At 34.9% G+C, this 19,660-nt stretch overlaps 1 protein-coding gene across 2 annotated transcripts in view; it reads left to right on the top strand.

Moving 5' to 3' along the window:
• The window catches only part of LOC150100188 (chromobox protein homolog 3-like), an 80,696-nt gene that overhangs the window by 38,690 nt on the left and 22,346 nt on the right, over positions 1–19,660 (top strand). For both annotated transcript variants that reach the window (XM_090402406.1, XM_090402407.1), the window contains exon 3: positions 4,759–4,902. In XM_090402406.1, coding sequence (XP_090258532.1) covers positions 4,759–4,902 — 144 coding nt within the window. The remainder of the gene's footprint in view (positions 1–4,758; positions 4,903–19,660) is intronic.

The following is a 19,660-nucleotide window of genomic DNA, read 5'->3' on the forward strand; positions in this document are numbered from 1 at the left end:
CAAAATTTATTCAACCGGTATCCCCCCAATAGAATGGAAAAAAGCAATTGTGATTCCTATCTTTAAAAAAGGTAATAGAGACGACCCTAAAAACTATAGCGGTATCTGTATACTAAATTCCTGTTACAAAATATATAGCAGAATCTTAAATTGCAAACTAATGAAATATTCCAAAAACTTTATTTTAGAAGTACAGAATGGATTTAGAAAAGGACGATCATGTATAGACCCGGCCTTTTGCCTAAAACTAATAATAGAGAAAAGAAGAGAATACAATTTAGAAACACATATTGCATTTATTGACTTTGAAAAAGCATTTGACAAAGTTAAAAGAAACATATTATTTAACATATTAAAAGAAAGACAAATACCAAATAATATCCTAAAAGCTATCACAAGCATATATGAAAATAATCAAATACAAATAAGATTAAATCACGAGCTATCATATACGAGAGAGATAAACCAAGGGGTCCGACAGGGATCAGCAACTCTTTTTAATATTTACTTAAATGGAATAAAAATTTACATCAAGGAATTAACCTTTCTTCTACAGTGAACTTAAACAGCCTCCTTTTTGCTGACGACCAAATAATAATTACAAGTTCTGAAGATAACTTACAGAAAGCCATTTTAGATCTAAATGAGATAGCCAGAGATTATGGTATGATAATATCAACAGAAAAATCAAAAACCATGGCTTTTAAAGGACAAGATCCAGCAAGAATTAAAATAGTAATAGATAACAAGATCTTAGAACAGGTGAATTCATTAACTACCTAGGATGTATAATCACATATGAAAGTGAAAACGATATAAACGCAAAAATTGCAAAATATTTAAAAATAACAGGTGTAATTAACTCTATATTTAAACCAAACCTAGTTCAAAAACATACCAGACTAAAAGTATACAATACATTAGCCCTACCAGTCTTATTGTATGGAAGCGAAATCTGGACAATAAAACAAAAAGACAAACAAAGATTAATAACAGCAGAAATGAAGTTTATGAGAAAAACTGCAAAGTATACCCTATTTGATCACAAAAGAAATGAAGAAATTATGAAAGAATTAAACCAAGAACCAGTAATAGAAAAAATTAAAAAATATAAACATAAATGGATGGAACACGTTCAAAGAATGAAAACAGAAAGATTACCAAAACAAGTCTTAAAGTACAAGCCATTAGGAAAAAGAAAACCAGGACGTGCTCTTAAACGATTCAACGATGACCTCTTAGGCCCGAACAGGCCTAAATCCTTGATACGTATGATGATGATATGAAGAAGCATTTGAATGAATCTTTATAAAATGCCTTAGAAATGTTAAGAGAAACCACTTGAGATTTCCCAAACTCCATGGCATTTGTCCAATGATGATGATGACATAAGCAAGAAGATCCCTCTGTCAACAGACAATGGCAGAATCCATATGACTGTGTATTCGTTCTGTGGCTTCTAAGTACCATAGAAGTTGAGTGGTTTTCTCCATTTAGAAAATATTGTTACTCCTTTTCATTAGTGAATTAAATATTGGCTGATTCCCATGTTGCTAGACATATCAATGGAGTAGGAGGAATAAAAGGTTTTGCAAGAAATCTGAAAGCATGATGGCCATTTGGATGTGATGCAATGTTTCTGCTTTCAGCAATTTCAGAATAAGTTTTTGATCAATTGGTAATTTATATGCTTGCAACTGAGAAGGTGAATATTTCATTGAAATCCAATTATGATATGCCTGGTTCTTCTTTTGTACAACTTTGGCACACTGCTTGGAAAACCAAGACTTTGATAACATATGAGAATTTTGGATAAGTAGAATGGGGAATTAATATTTCATACTCTTGCTTCAGTGCAAATCTTTGGATCAGAAGACAAAGGAAATAAGCAGAAGTCACAAAGATCATCCTGCTTAGCATTTTTGTAATCTAGATAACACCAGGATGAGAGTGACTGAATGTTGATTCCTAGAGAAGAAATTAGCATTAGATTGTGGCCTGAATTGCTAGAGAATATACAACATCCACAATATACAGTACTTGGAAGGGTCATTAGTCAGGAGAAGGTTTGGAGAGTAATGAGGATTATCTGGCATTCTGGTAGGTGTGAACACTTTATTTATGATTACAGGTAATGGTGAATGTTCTAGCATCTTTATTTGTTAGATCAGTGCAGTTGTGAAAGGAAAAATAGAGTTGTGAATATTTTGAAATCTCCAGAATTTGAATTGAAATTTGAAAATTTCTATTTGAAAAGTTGGATTGAATAGAATCAACATTTAAAGATAAGGAATCAAAAATTTCAAAATGGTTGGTGACATTAGGAGAGTAATGGAGAAAGCTGATGAATTTGATACAATGGGGTACAGAGATTTTTTAGCCAAAAAAAGAGATTCTAAGTTGGAAACTCTGACATGATATTTTTAGAGGAAAATATGCACAATTGGGCAGTCTGGTGCTTGAAGGAAGTTGAAATTTGAGTTTCTGTTAGCAAACGTGGCTATGGTTTGGTAGACTGAAGATGAAAATGAATCGAGAATGCCTTTGGGGATATGTATGTAACTAATTTCTCATTGCTTTGTTTTTCATGGTTGTTTGAGTTGAAATTCTAAGAGACATGGAATAATGGATTTTCTACTAAGTTCTGCTCGCTCGCGTGCTCACTCACTCACACACACACACACACTCTCTCTCTGTCACTCTTACTCACTCAAAAGCCTCCTAAAGTATTACAAATATGCTCTGTGGTAGATAGTCTGCAAATTATTCTTGAAAGAAATAAATATTTGTTTGATATATAACTTGGAAAACATTATTCAAATTGCAACTAGAAGAAATGGGGGAAAATAATGTGTGGTTTTTTTAAGCACAACTGTTGACTTTTTAATTCTCAAAGATGGCACATGTGCATATATTTTCCTCTGAAAATATCATTTCAAGCATCCATTAAGTAAAGTGGTGATGATATCATGCTGGCTGGTACAATTCATCTACCATCTAAATGTCACACCCCTCACAGAAAACACCAAACTTGCAATGAGGTTTGGCATTTCTTCTGAGGGTTGTGACACTAACCTTGATGCATGCTTATGTTAGTTTACTCTGGTCTTTTGGTTTAATGCCCTTTGGTGTGGGATATATTCAGTGCTGCTACTAATGGGCTTACCAGTATGAGGGTGTAGGCAAAGGATTTGGTTGCTGTAGAGTGCACTTGAAATTTTCATACTCCACAATGTGGTGGCCTGAACATCACCTTCAGCAGTGTTTCATTGTTTGACTTTTGAGGATTAGCCCTAGACACTAATCATACAATCTAACCTGACTATCTCAAGATAATGTCTTCAGTCCCTTTTAGAAAAGTTTTTGTCCTGATAGAAACATTTTGCATTTTATCATTGTTACTCTTTGCTTCTTTGTTAATTTCGAAGTGCATTGTATATCTATGATAAATATATGGGCTTTTCATAGTACATCTGTTAAGTAATGTAATACTAACTAAAATAAAAATGATTTTTTTTTTATTTTTTAGTGTATGCTTTGCTTTTAAAGTAGAAAGTTGATATTAATAAGTCAAACAAATTTGACATGTTTCTGAAGCATGCTTTGCTTTGAAACAAATAAAATTTGTTAATGCCTATTCAACAAGTATTAATTTTTATGATCTCATAGGAGAGGTTTGCTTACCTACATATTGGAGGGGAGAGCATGCACTTGGGAGTCAAGAAGTGAAACCAGGTGTCATACCATATAAAATATGACACAGAAATGGACACTCAGTGTTTTTTTTTTTTTTCTTCGAGTTTACTAAATCCCACTTTTGACAAGTTTATGTATTGGTCATATTTCTGTGTGTTCCAAGTTTGATTCAAAGACAGAGCAAGAACAAATCTTCAACTTTTTCTTTCACCTTATGTGTGAATAGAAGATATTTATTTTTAAAAGTAAATTTTAGTGATTTTAGAAATTTTTTTAATTAGTGAATGTTTACCTATTACACACCTGGAGAAAAAGTGGGAATGGGAAGCATATAATATCAAGGTCATTGTTTGGCGGTTTTGCATGTAAATGTTTGTTATAATTTTCAGCTTTTTAAATGCAGTGGATAATTGTATTTATATATGTATAATTATTTTTTTGCTTTTCAGCAGGCTTCAAAAAATAATTTTTCATCTAAATTTTTTGTTAAATGTTTTCATGTTTTTTTTTTATTAAAGTGTAATTTGCAGTGGGGGGGGTATGCATATTCTTTATTAAAATGCCAAAAACAAGTTAGATAAAGTTGTGGGGCAGAGTGGGAAGGTAGAAGTGGTTTCAGTTGCTTGATGATCATGAAATTTCCTTACTGTGATTTTTTTTGATTATTCATTAGATAACGTCCACTTAAGTGATGTGCATTTCTTTTTTTTTTAATATTATGCCATACAGTCTGTGGCACTATTTTTTTTTTAAATATTAAAATGTATACTTGTTATAAAATTTGTGTGGGTTATATTGCGAATCCATTATTTAGCATAGATGAAGGTTTGTTTCATTCACCTTTGGATAGTTCTTATTCTGTGACAAGAGTAAATTAAGCCAGGTTTTTCTAAGAGAATTCATTGGCCAAATACATAAAATCAGATAATAAAGGATCTTTGTCTGTTCAACTCAATAGATATAAAATCTATCGACTTTTTTTTTTAAGATTATTATTTTAATACTGCTAGTACTTAACAGGATGTCATCTGAATATTAATTTTTTCTTTGTTTTATTAAAAGTATGGGAAAGAAGAAGACCATCAAAGAAATGACTCCGCCATCTGTAGAGGCAGAACCAGATGAATATGTTGTGGAAAAAATTTTAGATAAGAGAATTAGGCATGGAGCTGTCGAATATTTCTTGAAATGGAAAGGATATCCCGAGTTAGTATTGTTATGTATCTTACTGTAATTTATTAATCTCTAACCAAAAATACCAAGTGCTCTTCTCCTCAGTTACCTTCATTATTTCTGATTATGAGTAAAATTATATTTGATCCCTATCAAATTATTTGACTATATGCTACTAAAAAATATCTGTTGATTTATTATGTTTGCAGAGGTTATTTATTTCATAAGTGTGGCTCATAACTATGGATAATTATAGACTAGTTTGTTTTTTGGAAGTTTTTTTCTTTTTTTTTCCCCACTTAGGTAGACTATAATAAATTTAGTTTAATCCTTAAATTAAGAGGATATTAGATCCCACATTGTTTTAAAACCGAATAAGAAACTCAAAGATTGGAATCAGAGAGTTTCATGCCGAATATAGTATAAAAAACTATAAAAGTATCGGCGAATACTAGCGTGAGCTGAATGCAAGTAGTCCTAAAACGTAGTACAAACACGGGCAACTCGTTGCAAAGGTGGGGAAAGTTCTGATCACTATTCTTTGGTATTTACCATAATGTAAAAACATATTTCCTAGGAAATGTATGCTGTTATTACATTATGGTAGGGAGGTCACTACCCAGACCGGTTTCAGCCTTTATTAAGGCTTCATCAGTGAGTAGCTAGACCAAATTATTAATACCAAAGGGTATAGCGAAAAGAACTTATATACTCTGCATACGAGTTGTCCAAAAAGGTGCACCCATTAAGTTACTTAAATATAAAGAGCCAACAGGCTTCATTTCGGCGATATAAACATTAATTAAATTAAGGGGATGTTAGATCCCACATTGTTTTAAAACCGAATAAGAAACTCAAAGATTGGAATCAGAGATTTTCATGCCGAATATAATATAAAAAACTATAAAAGTATCGGCGAATACTAGCGTGAGCTGAATGCAAGTACTACAAGAAATTTTTCATGTAGTACTATCATATCCTGTATACCCCTTGAGGGTACATGTCAGAAATTTGATGATGATGATGACAATGATGATAGCAGTCTTTGTCAAATGATCTTTGAAAGTTAAAGATCTGTCAAAAGTTACTCCAAGTTATAGTTCGCCCACAGATGAGAGAACCCTCAACACTTATTCACATGGCAGAAGGCAAATTCATTCCGATAATAGGACAATCAGTCTGTTTTGTGGAGTGAGTGTGTATTATTATATTTCAGAAAATTAGCTTTTATTTTATGAACATTCTAGTTTTTAAAGTGGTAACTATTTTGCATATATAACAGTTGGAAAATTTTATGTATAGAGCATGTGATTTCGCATGTTGGTGACAAATTCATACATCCCTTATTCTTTTCTCCCCTTCAACATGAATTGACTCTTTTTGGCACTATGGTTCTCTCAACTGTGGGCAGACTGTACTTTGGGATACTATTGTATTTTACCATTCTATTTCTAAAGTAGACTTTAGGAGCATGGTTTGACTGGCTGTTAGTTAAATTGACAGCAGTGACTTCTGTTTTTCTGCTGATTTGGTTGTGAGTTTCACTGATTAAAGAATTAGTCAAGTTTTGTCAAATACAGAGTCTTCCCAGTAGGGAGATTATCTGTAATTCTCACAGTGTTTTCTTTCCTAGGTGTGAGTGAAAGACTCGCACCTGATTTTACTTCAAACCACCTCCCTGTACCTCCCTTGTCTCTTTCACTTCTAACTATTGACTTACAACTGAAATGTAGACTCTGTATTGTCCAATATAATGTCACAATTACACCATATAATTGTAGAGTTTTTTAACAGCTTTTCTTTTAACACCTTGCCTTCCTAGATCTACAAAACTTAAATACAGATTCTTGTTATTTTCCCACTATTTCTCAGCTATTTTTCATAAAGTAAAAATATGATCCTGAAAATCTCCATTTAAACTTAACCCAGATCTATCTCTTCCCAAGTATGTTTGCAAAATCCCGGAATGCTCAAAACACTCAAACGCTCACATTGTTCTATTTACCTTTTTATAGATAAGTAGTCTAAGCTCCACTCCAATTATCTGGAATCTGACCTTCCCAGGTCCTCTGAATTATGCAGTGCAACCGCTTGGTGGCATATCATCTACTTCAGCTGCCTTTCCACATCTCAGGTTTTTGATACCTTTTTTTTTTTTTTTCACATTTCCTTTTAGCAGTCATTTGCGTTAATCATTCCAGACATCTAGAATATCTTCAGTTTTTACATCACCTTTAACATCTCTTATACCTTATATGGTATTCTTTTGTGAACTAGCATGATTATATTGTCGACAATAACATCGGTAATGAGACTTTCATAATTCTTATGTCTTTTTATTTATATGAATTTGTGCACACTTGGAACATTACATTAGTAATGACTAGTTCATGTCCTGAATAGAAATCCAATGGATGTTTAGTTTTGCTCTTTTCCCTCTTTCTGGTTTTCTGGTATTCATTTTATACTCTGCTCTGAAAGCTTCAACAAAAACCACCTTTTTTTTTCCTTTTTTTTTTTTTTTTGTATGTCATCTCCTTCTCTAATCACTTCAGAAATTTCTCCACTTCTTCCTTAGTAGAATCTTCTGTTGACCATTGGTGTGATAAATCTCAATGGACAATTCCCATTTTAATGCTTGCCTGCATCACTTGAAATTGCCTCCTATTCAAGTATCGTCTTGTTTAGTGTTCAATACTATGGCTTTTCCTTCCTTTATTTGATCATTGTTGCCTGAATATTACATCTTGTATTGGCTGTTTAGAAGAATCTCATCTGTTTTTGTCTCTCTTTCAATAACTCCAATTATGTCAGCCTTCATCATCATCATCATCATCATCAAATTCCTGCCATGTACCCTCAAGGGGTGTACAGGATATGATAGTACTATATGAAAAATTTACATCATTACTAACTTCCTATCTACAATTTTCCTCCAAATCAGTCTGTTACTTGTCAAGACTCCAACATTATCAGATCTTATATTTCTATCGTCTAAGGCACTTTGTACCGTATCAATCCACCTATATCTTGGTCTTCCTCTGGGTCGTTTTCCTGCCAACCTGGCAGAGAACACTTGTTTTGCTAATCTTTCCTCTCCCATTCTATTTAAGTGACCATACCATCTGAGATTAGCTCTGCTAACGCATTCCTGGATGCTGACAATGTCAAGTTCTTTCCTAATATCCTCATTTTTAATATGATATTGCCATTGATGCCATCTGTTCACGCCTCTAATCTTTCTCAGGACTCTCATATCTGCGGTCTCTAGTCTTTGGTCAAGTGTTTTACTTCTGACCCAGCTCTCATATCCATAAGTTAAAATTGGTTTGAACACAGTCTTGTATACAGCTAATTTAGTGTTCCGACTAATTTCTTTCTTATTCCATATGAATTTATTCAATTGACTTCCCACGATACCAGCTTTGCTGATTCTGTTGTCTATTTCTATATTTAGTTTACCATCTTCAGTAAAAATTGTGCCTAAGTAGCTGAAATGTTTTACTTGTTCCACAGGTTCTCCATTCACAACACAGTTGACATTTTCAATGATTCTGCCTATTTTCATTGTCTTTGTCTTTTTATTGCTGACCTTCATACCATATCTATTACAACAGCTATTCAATTTAGTCAGAGAATCTTGCAGACTTGTAGCGGATTTATTTAGAAGTATAACATCATCCGCATAAAGCAAAGAGCTGACATTAACATCTCCAATTTTGATATCAGGTTTAATACCACATTCCTTCATAATGTGATCCATATAGATAATGAATAACAGAGGGGATAATGTACATCCTTGTCTCACACCAGATTTAACATTAAACCATCTTCCTGTACTTCCTTCAATTCTAACTGCTGACTCACAACTCAAATAAAGACTAAGTATTGCTTGATATAATGCCCCATTGACACCATATAACTGCAGCGTATTGAATAGATTCTCTCTTGGCACCTTGTCATATGCCTTTTCCAAATCGACAAAACTTAAATACAGATCTTTGTTATATTCCCATGCTTTCTCGACTATTTGTCGTAAAGTGAAGATCTGATCCTGACAGCCTCTATTTGGCCTGAATCCAGCTTGTTCTTCACCAAGCTTTTCTTCCACAATTCTTCTCAACCGTTTCTCAAGTATACTTGCATAGATCTTGCCAGGAACACTCAGTAGGGAAATACCTCTGTAATTCTCACATTCAGTTTTATTTCCCTTTTTATATATGGGTACTATGAGAGCTCTACTCCAATCATCGGGAATTCGTCCCTCTGTCCAGGCTTTCTGAACTATGCAGTGCAACCACTGTAAGACTCTTATACCACCATACTTCAGCATTTCTGGTCGAATATCATCTACTCCTGCTGCCTTTCCACATTTCAAGCCTTTGATGGCTTTTTCTACTTCAAGTATAGATATGTATTCCTGACTGCATGCCTGGTCAGTGTTTTTTATCACTGTGCTGTCATCACTGCTTGTTTCATTTAGCAGTTTTTCAAAGTAATTACTCCATACTTCAAGGATATCTTTTTCTCCTGTTTTCATTTCACCTTTATCATCTCTAATTCCTTTCACAGCACTCTTTCCTCCATTCCTAAGCTTCTTCAACAACCTCCAGAATATTTTGCCACCTTCTTGATATTTATTTTCTATATTCTTGCCAAAGTCCTCCCATGACTTTTGTTTAGCTAGTTTTACACACTGTTTAGCTTTCTTACATTTGTCTCTGTATTCTGTAAGAGTAAAAGCTGACTTATTTGCCAGGAACTTTTGATATGCTTTCTTCTTTTCCTTCACTGCCTCTTTAACTTCCTGTGTCCACCAGGGAGTTCTGATTTTTTTATCTTTGCACACAACCTCACCACATGCCTCTCTGGCAGAATCAATCAATGTTTCCTTCAGAGTTTGCCACTGAATCTCCAAGGTTTGATTCCTGTTCTCAAACTCTTTCATTTTCTTTTCAATAATATTTCTGTATTTTAGTCTACAGTTTACACATGAGAGCTGCTCAACTTTTATTCGCTTTAAAACTTTCTTACATGTTATTCTTTTCAATATGAAATTCAATTTTATCCTGCTCAAGACTAAATAGTGATCACTTCCAATTTCAAATCCTCTGTACACTCTGGTGTCCTGCACCAGGGAGAAAACATCACTATCAACAATAACATAGTCAATGAGACTTTTCTTATTCCTAGCCTCTTCTCTCCATGTGAATTTGTGCACATTTTTATGTTGGAACATGGTGTTAGTAATAACCAGTCCATGTCCTGAGCAGAAATCCAACAGATATTTGCCATTATTATTAGCTTTGCTCTTTTCTCCAAATTTTCCCAAAATATTTTTGTATGTCTCACAATCATTTCCTACTCTACTATTTAGATCCCCAACAAGGACCAACTTTTCCTTTTTCATTGTGTCAGTTGCTTTTTCTAAAGCCTCAAAAAATTCCTCCACTTCTACCTTAGTAGAACCTTCTGTGGGACCATAGGCACAAATAAGTCTCATTGTCCAGTTCCCCATTCTCATATTTGCCCACATTACTCTACTTGAGACTGACTGCCATTCAAGAAGATTAGCCTCGTATTTTGTGTTGAATACTATGGCTACTCCTTCTTTTCCTTGATTGTTATTGCCTGAATATAACATTTTGTATTTATTGCTCAGAAAGATCTCACCAGTTTTGGTCTTTTTTGTTTCAGTCACCCCTATTATGTCGATCTGGTACTTATCTAATTCCTCAGCTAGCTCCATTTCTTTGCCATTCAGGCTTCTTACGTTGATAGTACCGATCTTTAACTCTGGTGATGTTGAGTTGGGGTTTGTTTTCAGATTTGTTCCAGTAGCTGACTTTTCGCTGTTCGCCCTGGTTCCCTGGCGAAAACAACGGGGGCCTTGTTTAACCGGGCGACGCCCCAGCCGGCATGAAATTTTGTCATGTTGTACCATCATTTTTTATTTTGGTTTAACCAATAAGAATACAATTTGGTCGGCTAAATCCCAAATTGCCAGCCCATCCTCGTTCGTTCAGTATCAAAGTAGATACCCAACAGGGTGCACCACGAGAAGGTGAGGATTGGACATTAGGTCAGAAGCCCTGGTCGGTTCTCCGCATTCCTTTAAAGGCTATGTGGAGGTCTCCTCTCAGTTATACAGCTTTGACCCTTAAGCACCCCTATGTCAGCCTTCTATTTCTGTAATTTTCTGCTAGTTTCACTTCCTTTGAGTTTTGATGATGTTTTCATGCCATTAAAGAACAAGTGACTTTCACATCACTGCCTTGTTACTTGCCGTGCCACTAGTATTCAGCTTGTATGAAGTTTATACTTCTGAAGAGGAGGTTGAATTATTATTACTATTATTATCACACCCTCCATGGAGTTGGCAGACTCATTGTGGGAGGTTCATTCAACTGACAACACATTCTGGTAATGCATTTCATTCACTGATAATTCTCCATGTAAAAAATCTACTCCTTACACCTCTCTTCACCACACTCTTACATAACTTCCAAGGATGGCCTCTGGATTAATCCGATAAAATCCTCTCATCAACTTAAACACCTCCCTCTTTTCCACCAAACTCTGCAATCCATCTCTCTCTCTCTCTCTCTCCATAGCCAGCATTTCAAAGTTCTGATATTGTCTTATTCACACTCTTCTCTGGATCCTCTCCACATCACATTGAAAACCAGGTGACCAAATCTGAGCACAATAGTTCAGTGTGGCCTGATCAGTGCTTTATACAATGGCACAACCACTTCCTTATCTCTACATATTAGAGTACTTCTTATCATAGCAGAACTATGATGTGCAGTCTTTGCAACATATACAATATGCCCTCTAAACTTCAGTCTACTGTCAACCATCACTCCCAAATCTCGAATCCCATCTGCTTCCTGCAGTATACAGCACTGCTAATATAGTACACAGCCTTATATTTCTGCCCTCAAAATGTAATACCTTGCACTTATTAATATTAAAACTACAATCCCACTCCTTTATCCAAGTCAAAAGTGTATTCAAATCTTCCTGAAGGGATTTAACATCAGCAATACTACTTAGAATTCTCCCCAACTTTGCATCATCAGCAAACAACTGACGATCCTCATTTACAAATAAGTTAAACATCAGGGGCTCAAGAACAAAATCCTGTGGCATGTCACTGGTTACCCTCCTTTTTTGAGACATTGCTCATCGTACACAACTTGCTGGTATCATTCAGAGAGCCATTCTCCAAAAATCTAACCAATATACTCTATTCCCATCCTCTCAGCTTGCACACCAACTTATCATGTGGTAATCATCAAACGCTTTTGCAAAGTCCAAGAATATCACTTCTCTGATTCTCCCTTATCATAGAATGCAAGTAAATTGCTAAAACAAGACCTACATTTTAAAATTAGTGTGAGAGAATAATAGAACAGCTGTTGCATGGATCAGAACAGAGACGACATTCTGAAAAGTTCGAAGTTTAGGGGAGAGAAATAGTTTAAAGGAATTCTTAAGCCAAAAAAAGGTAGAAAAGGGTGTTTTGAGAGGAACAAACAGTTATTCCGAAGTTAACAAATGAATTTCTTTTAAATTCATTTGTTATATAGTTTCTTCCAAAGCAACAGAGTTCCTTTTGTAGGTTATGCAGAACATATTCTAATTAAGCACTATAAACCTGAAAGGGGTGAATTATTTTTGTGTTTAAGGATAAGGAAGAAGTTTCCACAAGGAAAAAGGGAATGTTAAAATTATCTTTGTATTTCAAGGAAATAGAGGACTGATATTCCAGATAAGATTTGAAAGAAGAAATACATTCTTTCTTAAGAAAAGTTGCTCACAAATTATCTTTTTGCTTTCACAGAAAAACAGGTATGAACTAATTAGATTTCTTTTGCTACTGTTTTTGTCAAACTACTTGGTGGCCTGTATTTGTTGTGTGGAAGGCTAATCTTAGTTTGTTCTTTTCTTATCAACATCCTTTACTTGTTCAGACATGTATCTCTCCTGACTGTCATGTCTAGCCTATATAGCAAATGCTACAAGAGCAATGGATTTTATATACTCCTGGTTCCTTCATGCAGAGTTGTGGGTGTTTTGCTTGAGTGTAAGAACCTCAAAATCTTTTACATTGGGAAAGAAGGCACTTTAATGTAATTATGACACAACACTGCAACTTTGTATTAACGTGTTTTTAAGGATTATTTTCACTAGTTTCATTCACAGGATGCACTCAGATTAGATTTCAGTATGTAATCTAATCATCATTAATGGAAAGTAATATAATAAAGTATTAATAGTATGAGAAAAGAAAAATAATTGATTTGGCCATTCAACCTTCCATGCGAAATTATCAACAGATGGCTGAGCAGTGGCTTTGTTCTTTCTTTCTTCTCTTCATAAAGTTTTTCATAACAGGCTGAAAGCATCACCTATTTCTCTTTGGATTTTTTAGACCATGAGGCATTAAGATCCATCCTTCAGTTTCTTTTTCCTTCATATTAATATTAAACGCATCTCGTTAAAAAAAATCCAGAAAATTGCATGATGAAAAAGCCACTATGTTACAGAAATGTAACGTTCAAGAGCATTGCATATGTACATAGCAAGGGAAACTTATAGTAAAGATGTTTTTAACACTTGTAGTGACACAAAAATCAATTTTGAAAATTTCTAAACATGTATGGCAGGACTAGGGTTTCTCCCCTGGGAATTTTCCTATCTTCCCTGTTTTGATACTTGAGATGTTTCATAAATTGAAATTTATAGACAGTTTTCTGAAACAGAAAAGTGTGTCATTTTTAATTTTAACAAAATGAGTATTGTATCATACAGATGATAAGTAAAATTTTATTACAAATTAATGAAACTATTTAATGACTACAATAAATATATCATTCGTCATTTTATACATTGATTTGTGTTTTTCTTGAATATAATATCATTATATGACTAATATGGCTATGAATCAAGTGCAAAAAATAGCTACACATAATAGATTTTTTATTACACTAGCTGCTTTCGAGTTGGTTCGCAGAATGATCCCTATATCAGGTGATTCGTTAGTTTAACAAAAATAAATAAAAAATACCAATAGCAAATGGATACTTTCATGTTGTAATATATGAAGTTATTCTTTTTCAATTTTATTTTTAACTTTGGATCGCATTTGATAACTTGTAGAGATTCTCTGATCAAACTTAGCAAAATATCTGTCAAATCTGATATCACCACACAAAGGAAAAACAAAATCATTTGTAAAAAAATAGTTTACATTTTATTGAAAAATAAAATATAAACTATTATTTATATTTTCAGACATCTTAGCAAGTTCAAATGTAGTGGATCTACTTTTTAATCTTTTCCCACCAGACACTGTAGGCCTATTCAAACACTGTATGGAAAAAACACTTTTTTCATATTTCAAGACAAATATTGAGAACAAAAAGGACTTGCCATGGGTTTTCCTCCTTTCTCCAGCCTTAGCCAACCTGTTTATGGAAAATTTTGAAAATTTCAAATTAAAAGACATTTAAAAAACTATCAGAAGAAACCAAAATTTTGGTTACATTACATCGATGATATTTTTGTCGTTTGGTCAGGAAAGGTGGATGAGTTGATTGCTTTCAAAGATTATCTGAACAACTTGCAACTCTCTGTATAAAATTCACTCTTGAACTAGAACAGCACAAAAAATTATCGTTCCTTGTTGAAGTAAACTAAGAGAGAAAAAAGGATTATTTCTTGAAAGTTCTTTCGAGAAAGAAAGAAATTGAAGATTATTTCTTGAAGAGACTGACTACATTTGAACTTGCTAAAATGTCTGAAGGTTCTTTATATCCTTTACTTTTTCAATAAAATGTAAACTATTTTTTTACAAATGATTATTTCTTTTCTGTGTATAGAAAACCTACCACAACGGGACGATTTTTAAATGCTACTTCACACCACCATCAATTACAAAAGATAGGCATAATTAAAACTTTACAAGACAGAGCATGCAATATATCAAGCACATCAATTAAAAGGAGTGAAGAATTGCACTACCTGAAACAGAAACCTTGCACTTAATGGTTATGAACCAAAGATGAACAAAAAAAAATTCTTAATACATCTCCTGCAACTCCCTTACTTAGACAAGATTTCAAGAATGCAATCATGCTGCCTTACATCAAAAATGTCACAGACAAAGTGGCTGCATTGCTCTGCAAGTACAGCATAAAAGTGGCTTTTTTACCTCTACAAAAAAATCTCAGGATTCCTACATCCACCAAAAACCTCTACGTCACCCCATGAAAAAGCAAGCGTTTATGAGATTCATTGCTCATTTGTTATGTAGACCAAACAGGAAGTCAGGAGAGATCTGCATGTCTGAATGCATAAAAGACATTTAAAAAAAGAAGAGAGCAGGAATCAGGCCTGGCATTCAACACAATCACTACAGGCCAGGCCATCAAGTACTTTGGCAACAAACAAAAATGTCATATATTGATCTTAACTGTTTTACAAGAAAATTTAAAGAAGCCTTGCATTTTCTTAGGATCCCTATACAATGCAATAAAATCAAGGCTTAATTTTACATCAAGTATGGTCTGCTTTCATCAAAAATTTAACTGCCAGGGACCTAGGATATAACATGCGTGATACCACAGAACATGATAGAAACAACTAGCAATGTTCCAACACACATGCAGTAACAAATTTACTGTTTGTATTCTGGTTTATCAATTATATGTAACAGTTGTGAAGTTATCAAAAACATCTAATATGTGTAATTAATTGTTAATAGGCTTTTGTTGTATAAAACTTACCAGTACCCCTGATGATGTAAGTCTTGTGACTTATGAAACTTGTTGGGATTTAATTGCTTTTTTTTATTAAACTCTTTATTTACATAATGTGGTCTCAGTACTGAAAACTTCCCACAGAAACTTACGTTTGCAACTTATTAGTAAGTTAAAACTTAGACAATTATTTCATTTTCATGTCCATGATTTTTTTTTTCCCATAGCCCTTTCAAGATAACTTGCATAAGTCCAAATTTATGTAAGTTGTGGACCACCTGTATTTATTAATCATATTACGTATGTGTGTGTATGTATTATTTGGACTTCACTTGTTCATTTCCTGAATTCAAAGAGAGTTAAGTTTGATTATGATTCTGCTGAAGGGATGGAAATCGGTGCTTTGGATTCAGACATTTTGAGTGTCTGCAGATGGAAAAAAATTTTACTACATGATTACTTGGATGTTGAAAAACATGCTAACAAGTAAAGATAGGGAAGCTATTATCCCTCTTTGTAAGGCTCTGATTCGGCCACATCTTGACTACTGCGAGACCAGAAGGTGATAGAGAGGATTCAGACGAGTGACCAAGATGGTGACAGGTCTGTGGAATACTCCCTATGAGGATAGGTTAAAGGTTTGTGAGTTACAAAGTTTAGTTGATAGGCAGAGAAGAGGTAACATGATAGAAACTTTTAAGATATTAAAGAGGCTTTATAAAATTGATGCAAGTGAAAGTTTTCAATATATGACATATAGTCAGTGAACTAGGGACTATCTGTGGAAGTTGCGTAAGAGCATGGTTAGTAGGAGTGTGAGGAACAGATTTTTTGCATTGAGAGCTCTTTAAAGAGGAATATCAACGATCCCAGCCCATACATGGCATTTATTTGTATATGTGTGTGTATATATATATACATATATATGTCTGTGCAGTTAGCCTAGTGGCTATGCTCTTCACAACCATATGCCTGGGGAAGGAGTGTCCTAGGTTTGATTCTCGTCGACAACGTGAAGAGCTTAAGGGTCTTCCTCAGTCATAGCCAAGTTAGCCAGTCTTGGGCATGGACAGCAGCGTTTTTCTCCCGGTTTATCTGGGGTTTTTCATCCCACAAACAGGCAAACCGGTCCCGTGAACACACGGATACAGTCATTAATATTGTCCTTAGGGGGGATACAGCAGAGGAGTGGCGAACCGGCTGCATTAATACGCCAGTAACCCCATCCTAAACGGAGGAGAAGGATAGGATATATATACAGTCATCCCTCGACTTATGTCCTCTCGAAGATACGTCCATGATGCCATAAGGGAATAGATAACATTTTCGGCTGTACTTTCGAACAAGACGCAAGCGAGCGTAAGGTAAAGCATTCATAGTGGCAACAGTGCTTTCAAAGGCAACCTCCCTCAGCAATCGGCACGTGTCTCCAACAGTTCCTCTGTTGATTTTGTGTTTGAGAAATGTTATTTGTGTATTTATCGTTAAATATTTTGCGATATTTTGTGCAACATGGCCCCTACACACACAATCAAAAAACCTAGTGAAGAATCACAGAAAAAGAGGTGAGCAATTGATCTTGAAAAGAAGTCGCAAGTTATAAAGCAACATGAAGCTGGTAAGCCCGTCGATGTGATCGCACATGACTTCGAATGGTTTCATTCTACAGTGACGACCATTTTGAAAAATAAGGATAAAATCGTAGAGGCTGTGAAATGATCTGCTTCCATTAAATCGACAATAGTGACGAAGCAACGACAAGGTCCTATTAGTGATGTGGAAAAGCTACTTGCATCATGGATAGAGGACCTGAACCAAAAGCACATACCCCTTAGCACTGTGACCATAGCCACTAAGGCACTAAGTCTCTTCAACATGTTGAAGGAGAAAGCAGAACCCGACTACGAATCAACGCTTCCTCTGGTTGGTTCATGAGATTCAAACAGCGTTTAGCGCTGCATAATGTGAAAATGTGGGAATCTGCAAGTGCTGAGAAGGCTGCCAAGGAGTCTGTGGGAAAATTGGGTAAAATTATTACAGAGGAAAATTATTTGCCACAGGAAATATTTAATATGGATGAGACGTCCTTGTTTTGGAAAAAAATGCTCGAGCAGACATTCATCCACAAAAAGCTAAAATCTCTACCTAGTTTCAAAGCTCATAATGCCTGTATTACGATTCTGTTATGGGTAATGTGGCTGGATATAAACTGAAACCATTTGTGATACGGCACAGTGAGAATCCATGAATCTTCAGAAACATTAGGAAGCATACTCCCAGTTCATTATCAGAACAATAGGAAGTCATGGATGACTCAAAAATGGTTTGAGGATGCCTTAATCAACTGTTATGCGAGTGAAATAAAAAGCTATTGTGTGAAAGAAAATGTAGAATTTAAATTTTTATTAATTCTAGATAATGCTCCAGGTCATACGTCTTATAGTGGTGATCTTCACCAAGTTTCTCCAAGGTCATGTTTCTCCCTCCAAATACTATTTCGTTGATCTGACTGATGGATCAGAGAGGTTCTTGCCGTGTTTAAGGCTTATTATCTACGGAGAACTTCTTCACAAGTCATTTCCGCTACTGAAGAAAATGGCCAAAGTCTCATGCAATTCTGGAAAACATTCCATATTTATCATGCTATTAAAAATATTGCTGTGGCTTGGGACGAAGTGAGCTCTCAATATATGAGTGGCATATGGAAAAAGACATTAAAAAGGTTTGTGCATGATTTTGGAAGTTTGTAATAGTGGGCCTAGCAAACAATCTGCATCTCGTGAATGATGACAACATAATTCAACTCATTGAAAATTTCCCTGAAGAGTTGACCAATGAAGAATTGGTGGAACTCGAGGAACAACTGTTGCAGAAAAGGAAAAACGAGAAAAGGAAGAGGAAAAAGAGAAACAGGGAGAGGTAATTAATTTACAGTGAAGGGTCTTGCAGAAATGTTCTTTGCAGTTAGCGATGTTCTCAAAATGGCTGAAGACATGGACCCCAATGTTGAACGCTACTTAATAATAGAAACGAAAGTACATGATGCGTTTGATTGCTTTGAAAAAATTTATGATGAAAAGAAGAGGAATAAGAAAAGTATATTGGACATTTTCATTTAAAAAAACAACAAAGATTACATTAGAAGAGCCACAGATTGTTCACACAGGAAGGGTAATGAAGATGTGATTGCGGAGGAAGATTTGGGTGATTATTCTCCAGTTTTATAGTGGCAGTAACACAGTACAGTTTTATAATAAGGTTTAAAAATTAAAATGACAGTACGGCAAACCCTCGATTTAACAGACAAAATTTCCAGTCCGTATGTCACGTGAAAATTAACACCCTGCTAATTTTAAAATGCTTTTAACTAAGATTTGCTTATAATTAAATTAACAGGTTATTTTTGTTATTAATTTCCTGTTATTTTTAACAAATTTTGGCGAATAGGCCATCATATGTTGGAAAAAACACTGTAATACTTTAGCCGGCATAAATGAGTCACCGCTCATAAAACATGTTCGGGAAATGATTGGCACGTGATCACAGTAATCGCGCTGTAATTGGTTCTTTTGTTGCGTGGCGTGACTTTCTGCGGCAGTTTTAGTGCATGTCGGCTGATGTTCCGACGTACACTAAGCCATGCCCAGTAGTGTGCATTTGTTTGTCGTAGTGAATGGTTTATGTATGTTCGTGTTTTATAGACCTACATTCGGAAAATCTACTTTATTATATAACGGACTTTCAGATTTAATGGACATCCCCTCGCTTGAATTAGTCCGTTATATCGAGGTTTTACTGTATACTTATTACGGTTAAGTCCCTAACCCCTATAACTCTGTTGATTTAATGTACTGACTTATGTTTGACTCGACTTATGTCCTGCCGGATGGAATGGAACCCGGATGTAAGTCAAGGGATGACTGTGTGTGTGTGTGTGTGTGTGTGTGTGTGTGTGTGTGTGTGTGTGTGTGTGTGTGTGTGTGTGTGTGTGTGTGTGTAGAGTGAGAGAAATTGTCATCCAC

The sequence above is a fragment of the Typopeltis vanoorti genome, chromosome 13 (assembly GCF_054136105.1).
Source record: "Typopeltis vanoorti isolate ZY-2024b chromosome 13, IOZ_Tvanoo_1.0, whole genome shotgun sequence".
NCBI lineage: Eukaryota > Metazoa > Arthropoda > Arachnida > Uropygi > Thelyphonidae > Typopeltis > Typopeltis vanoorti.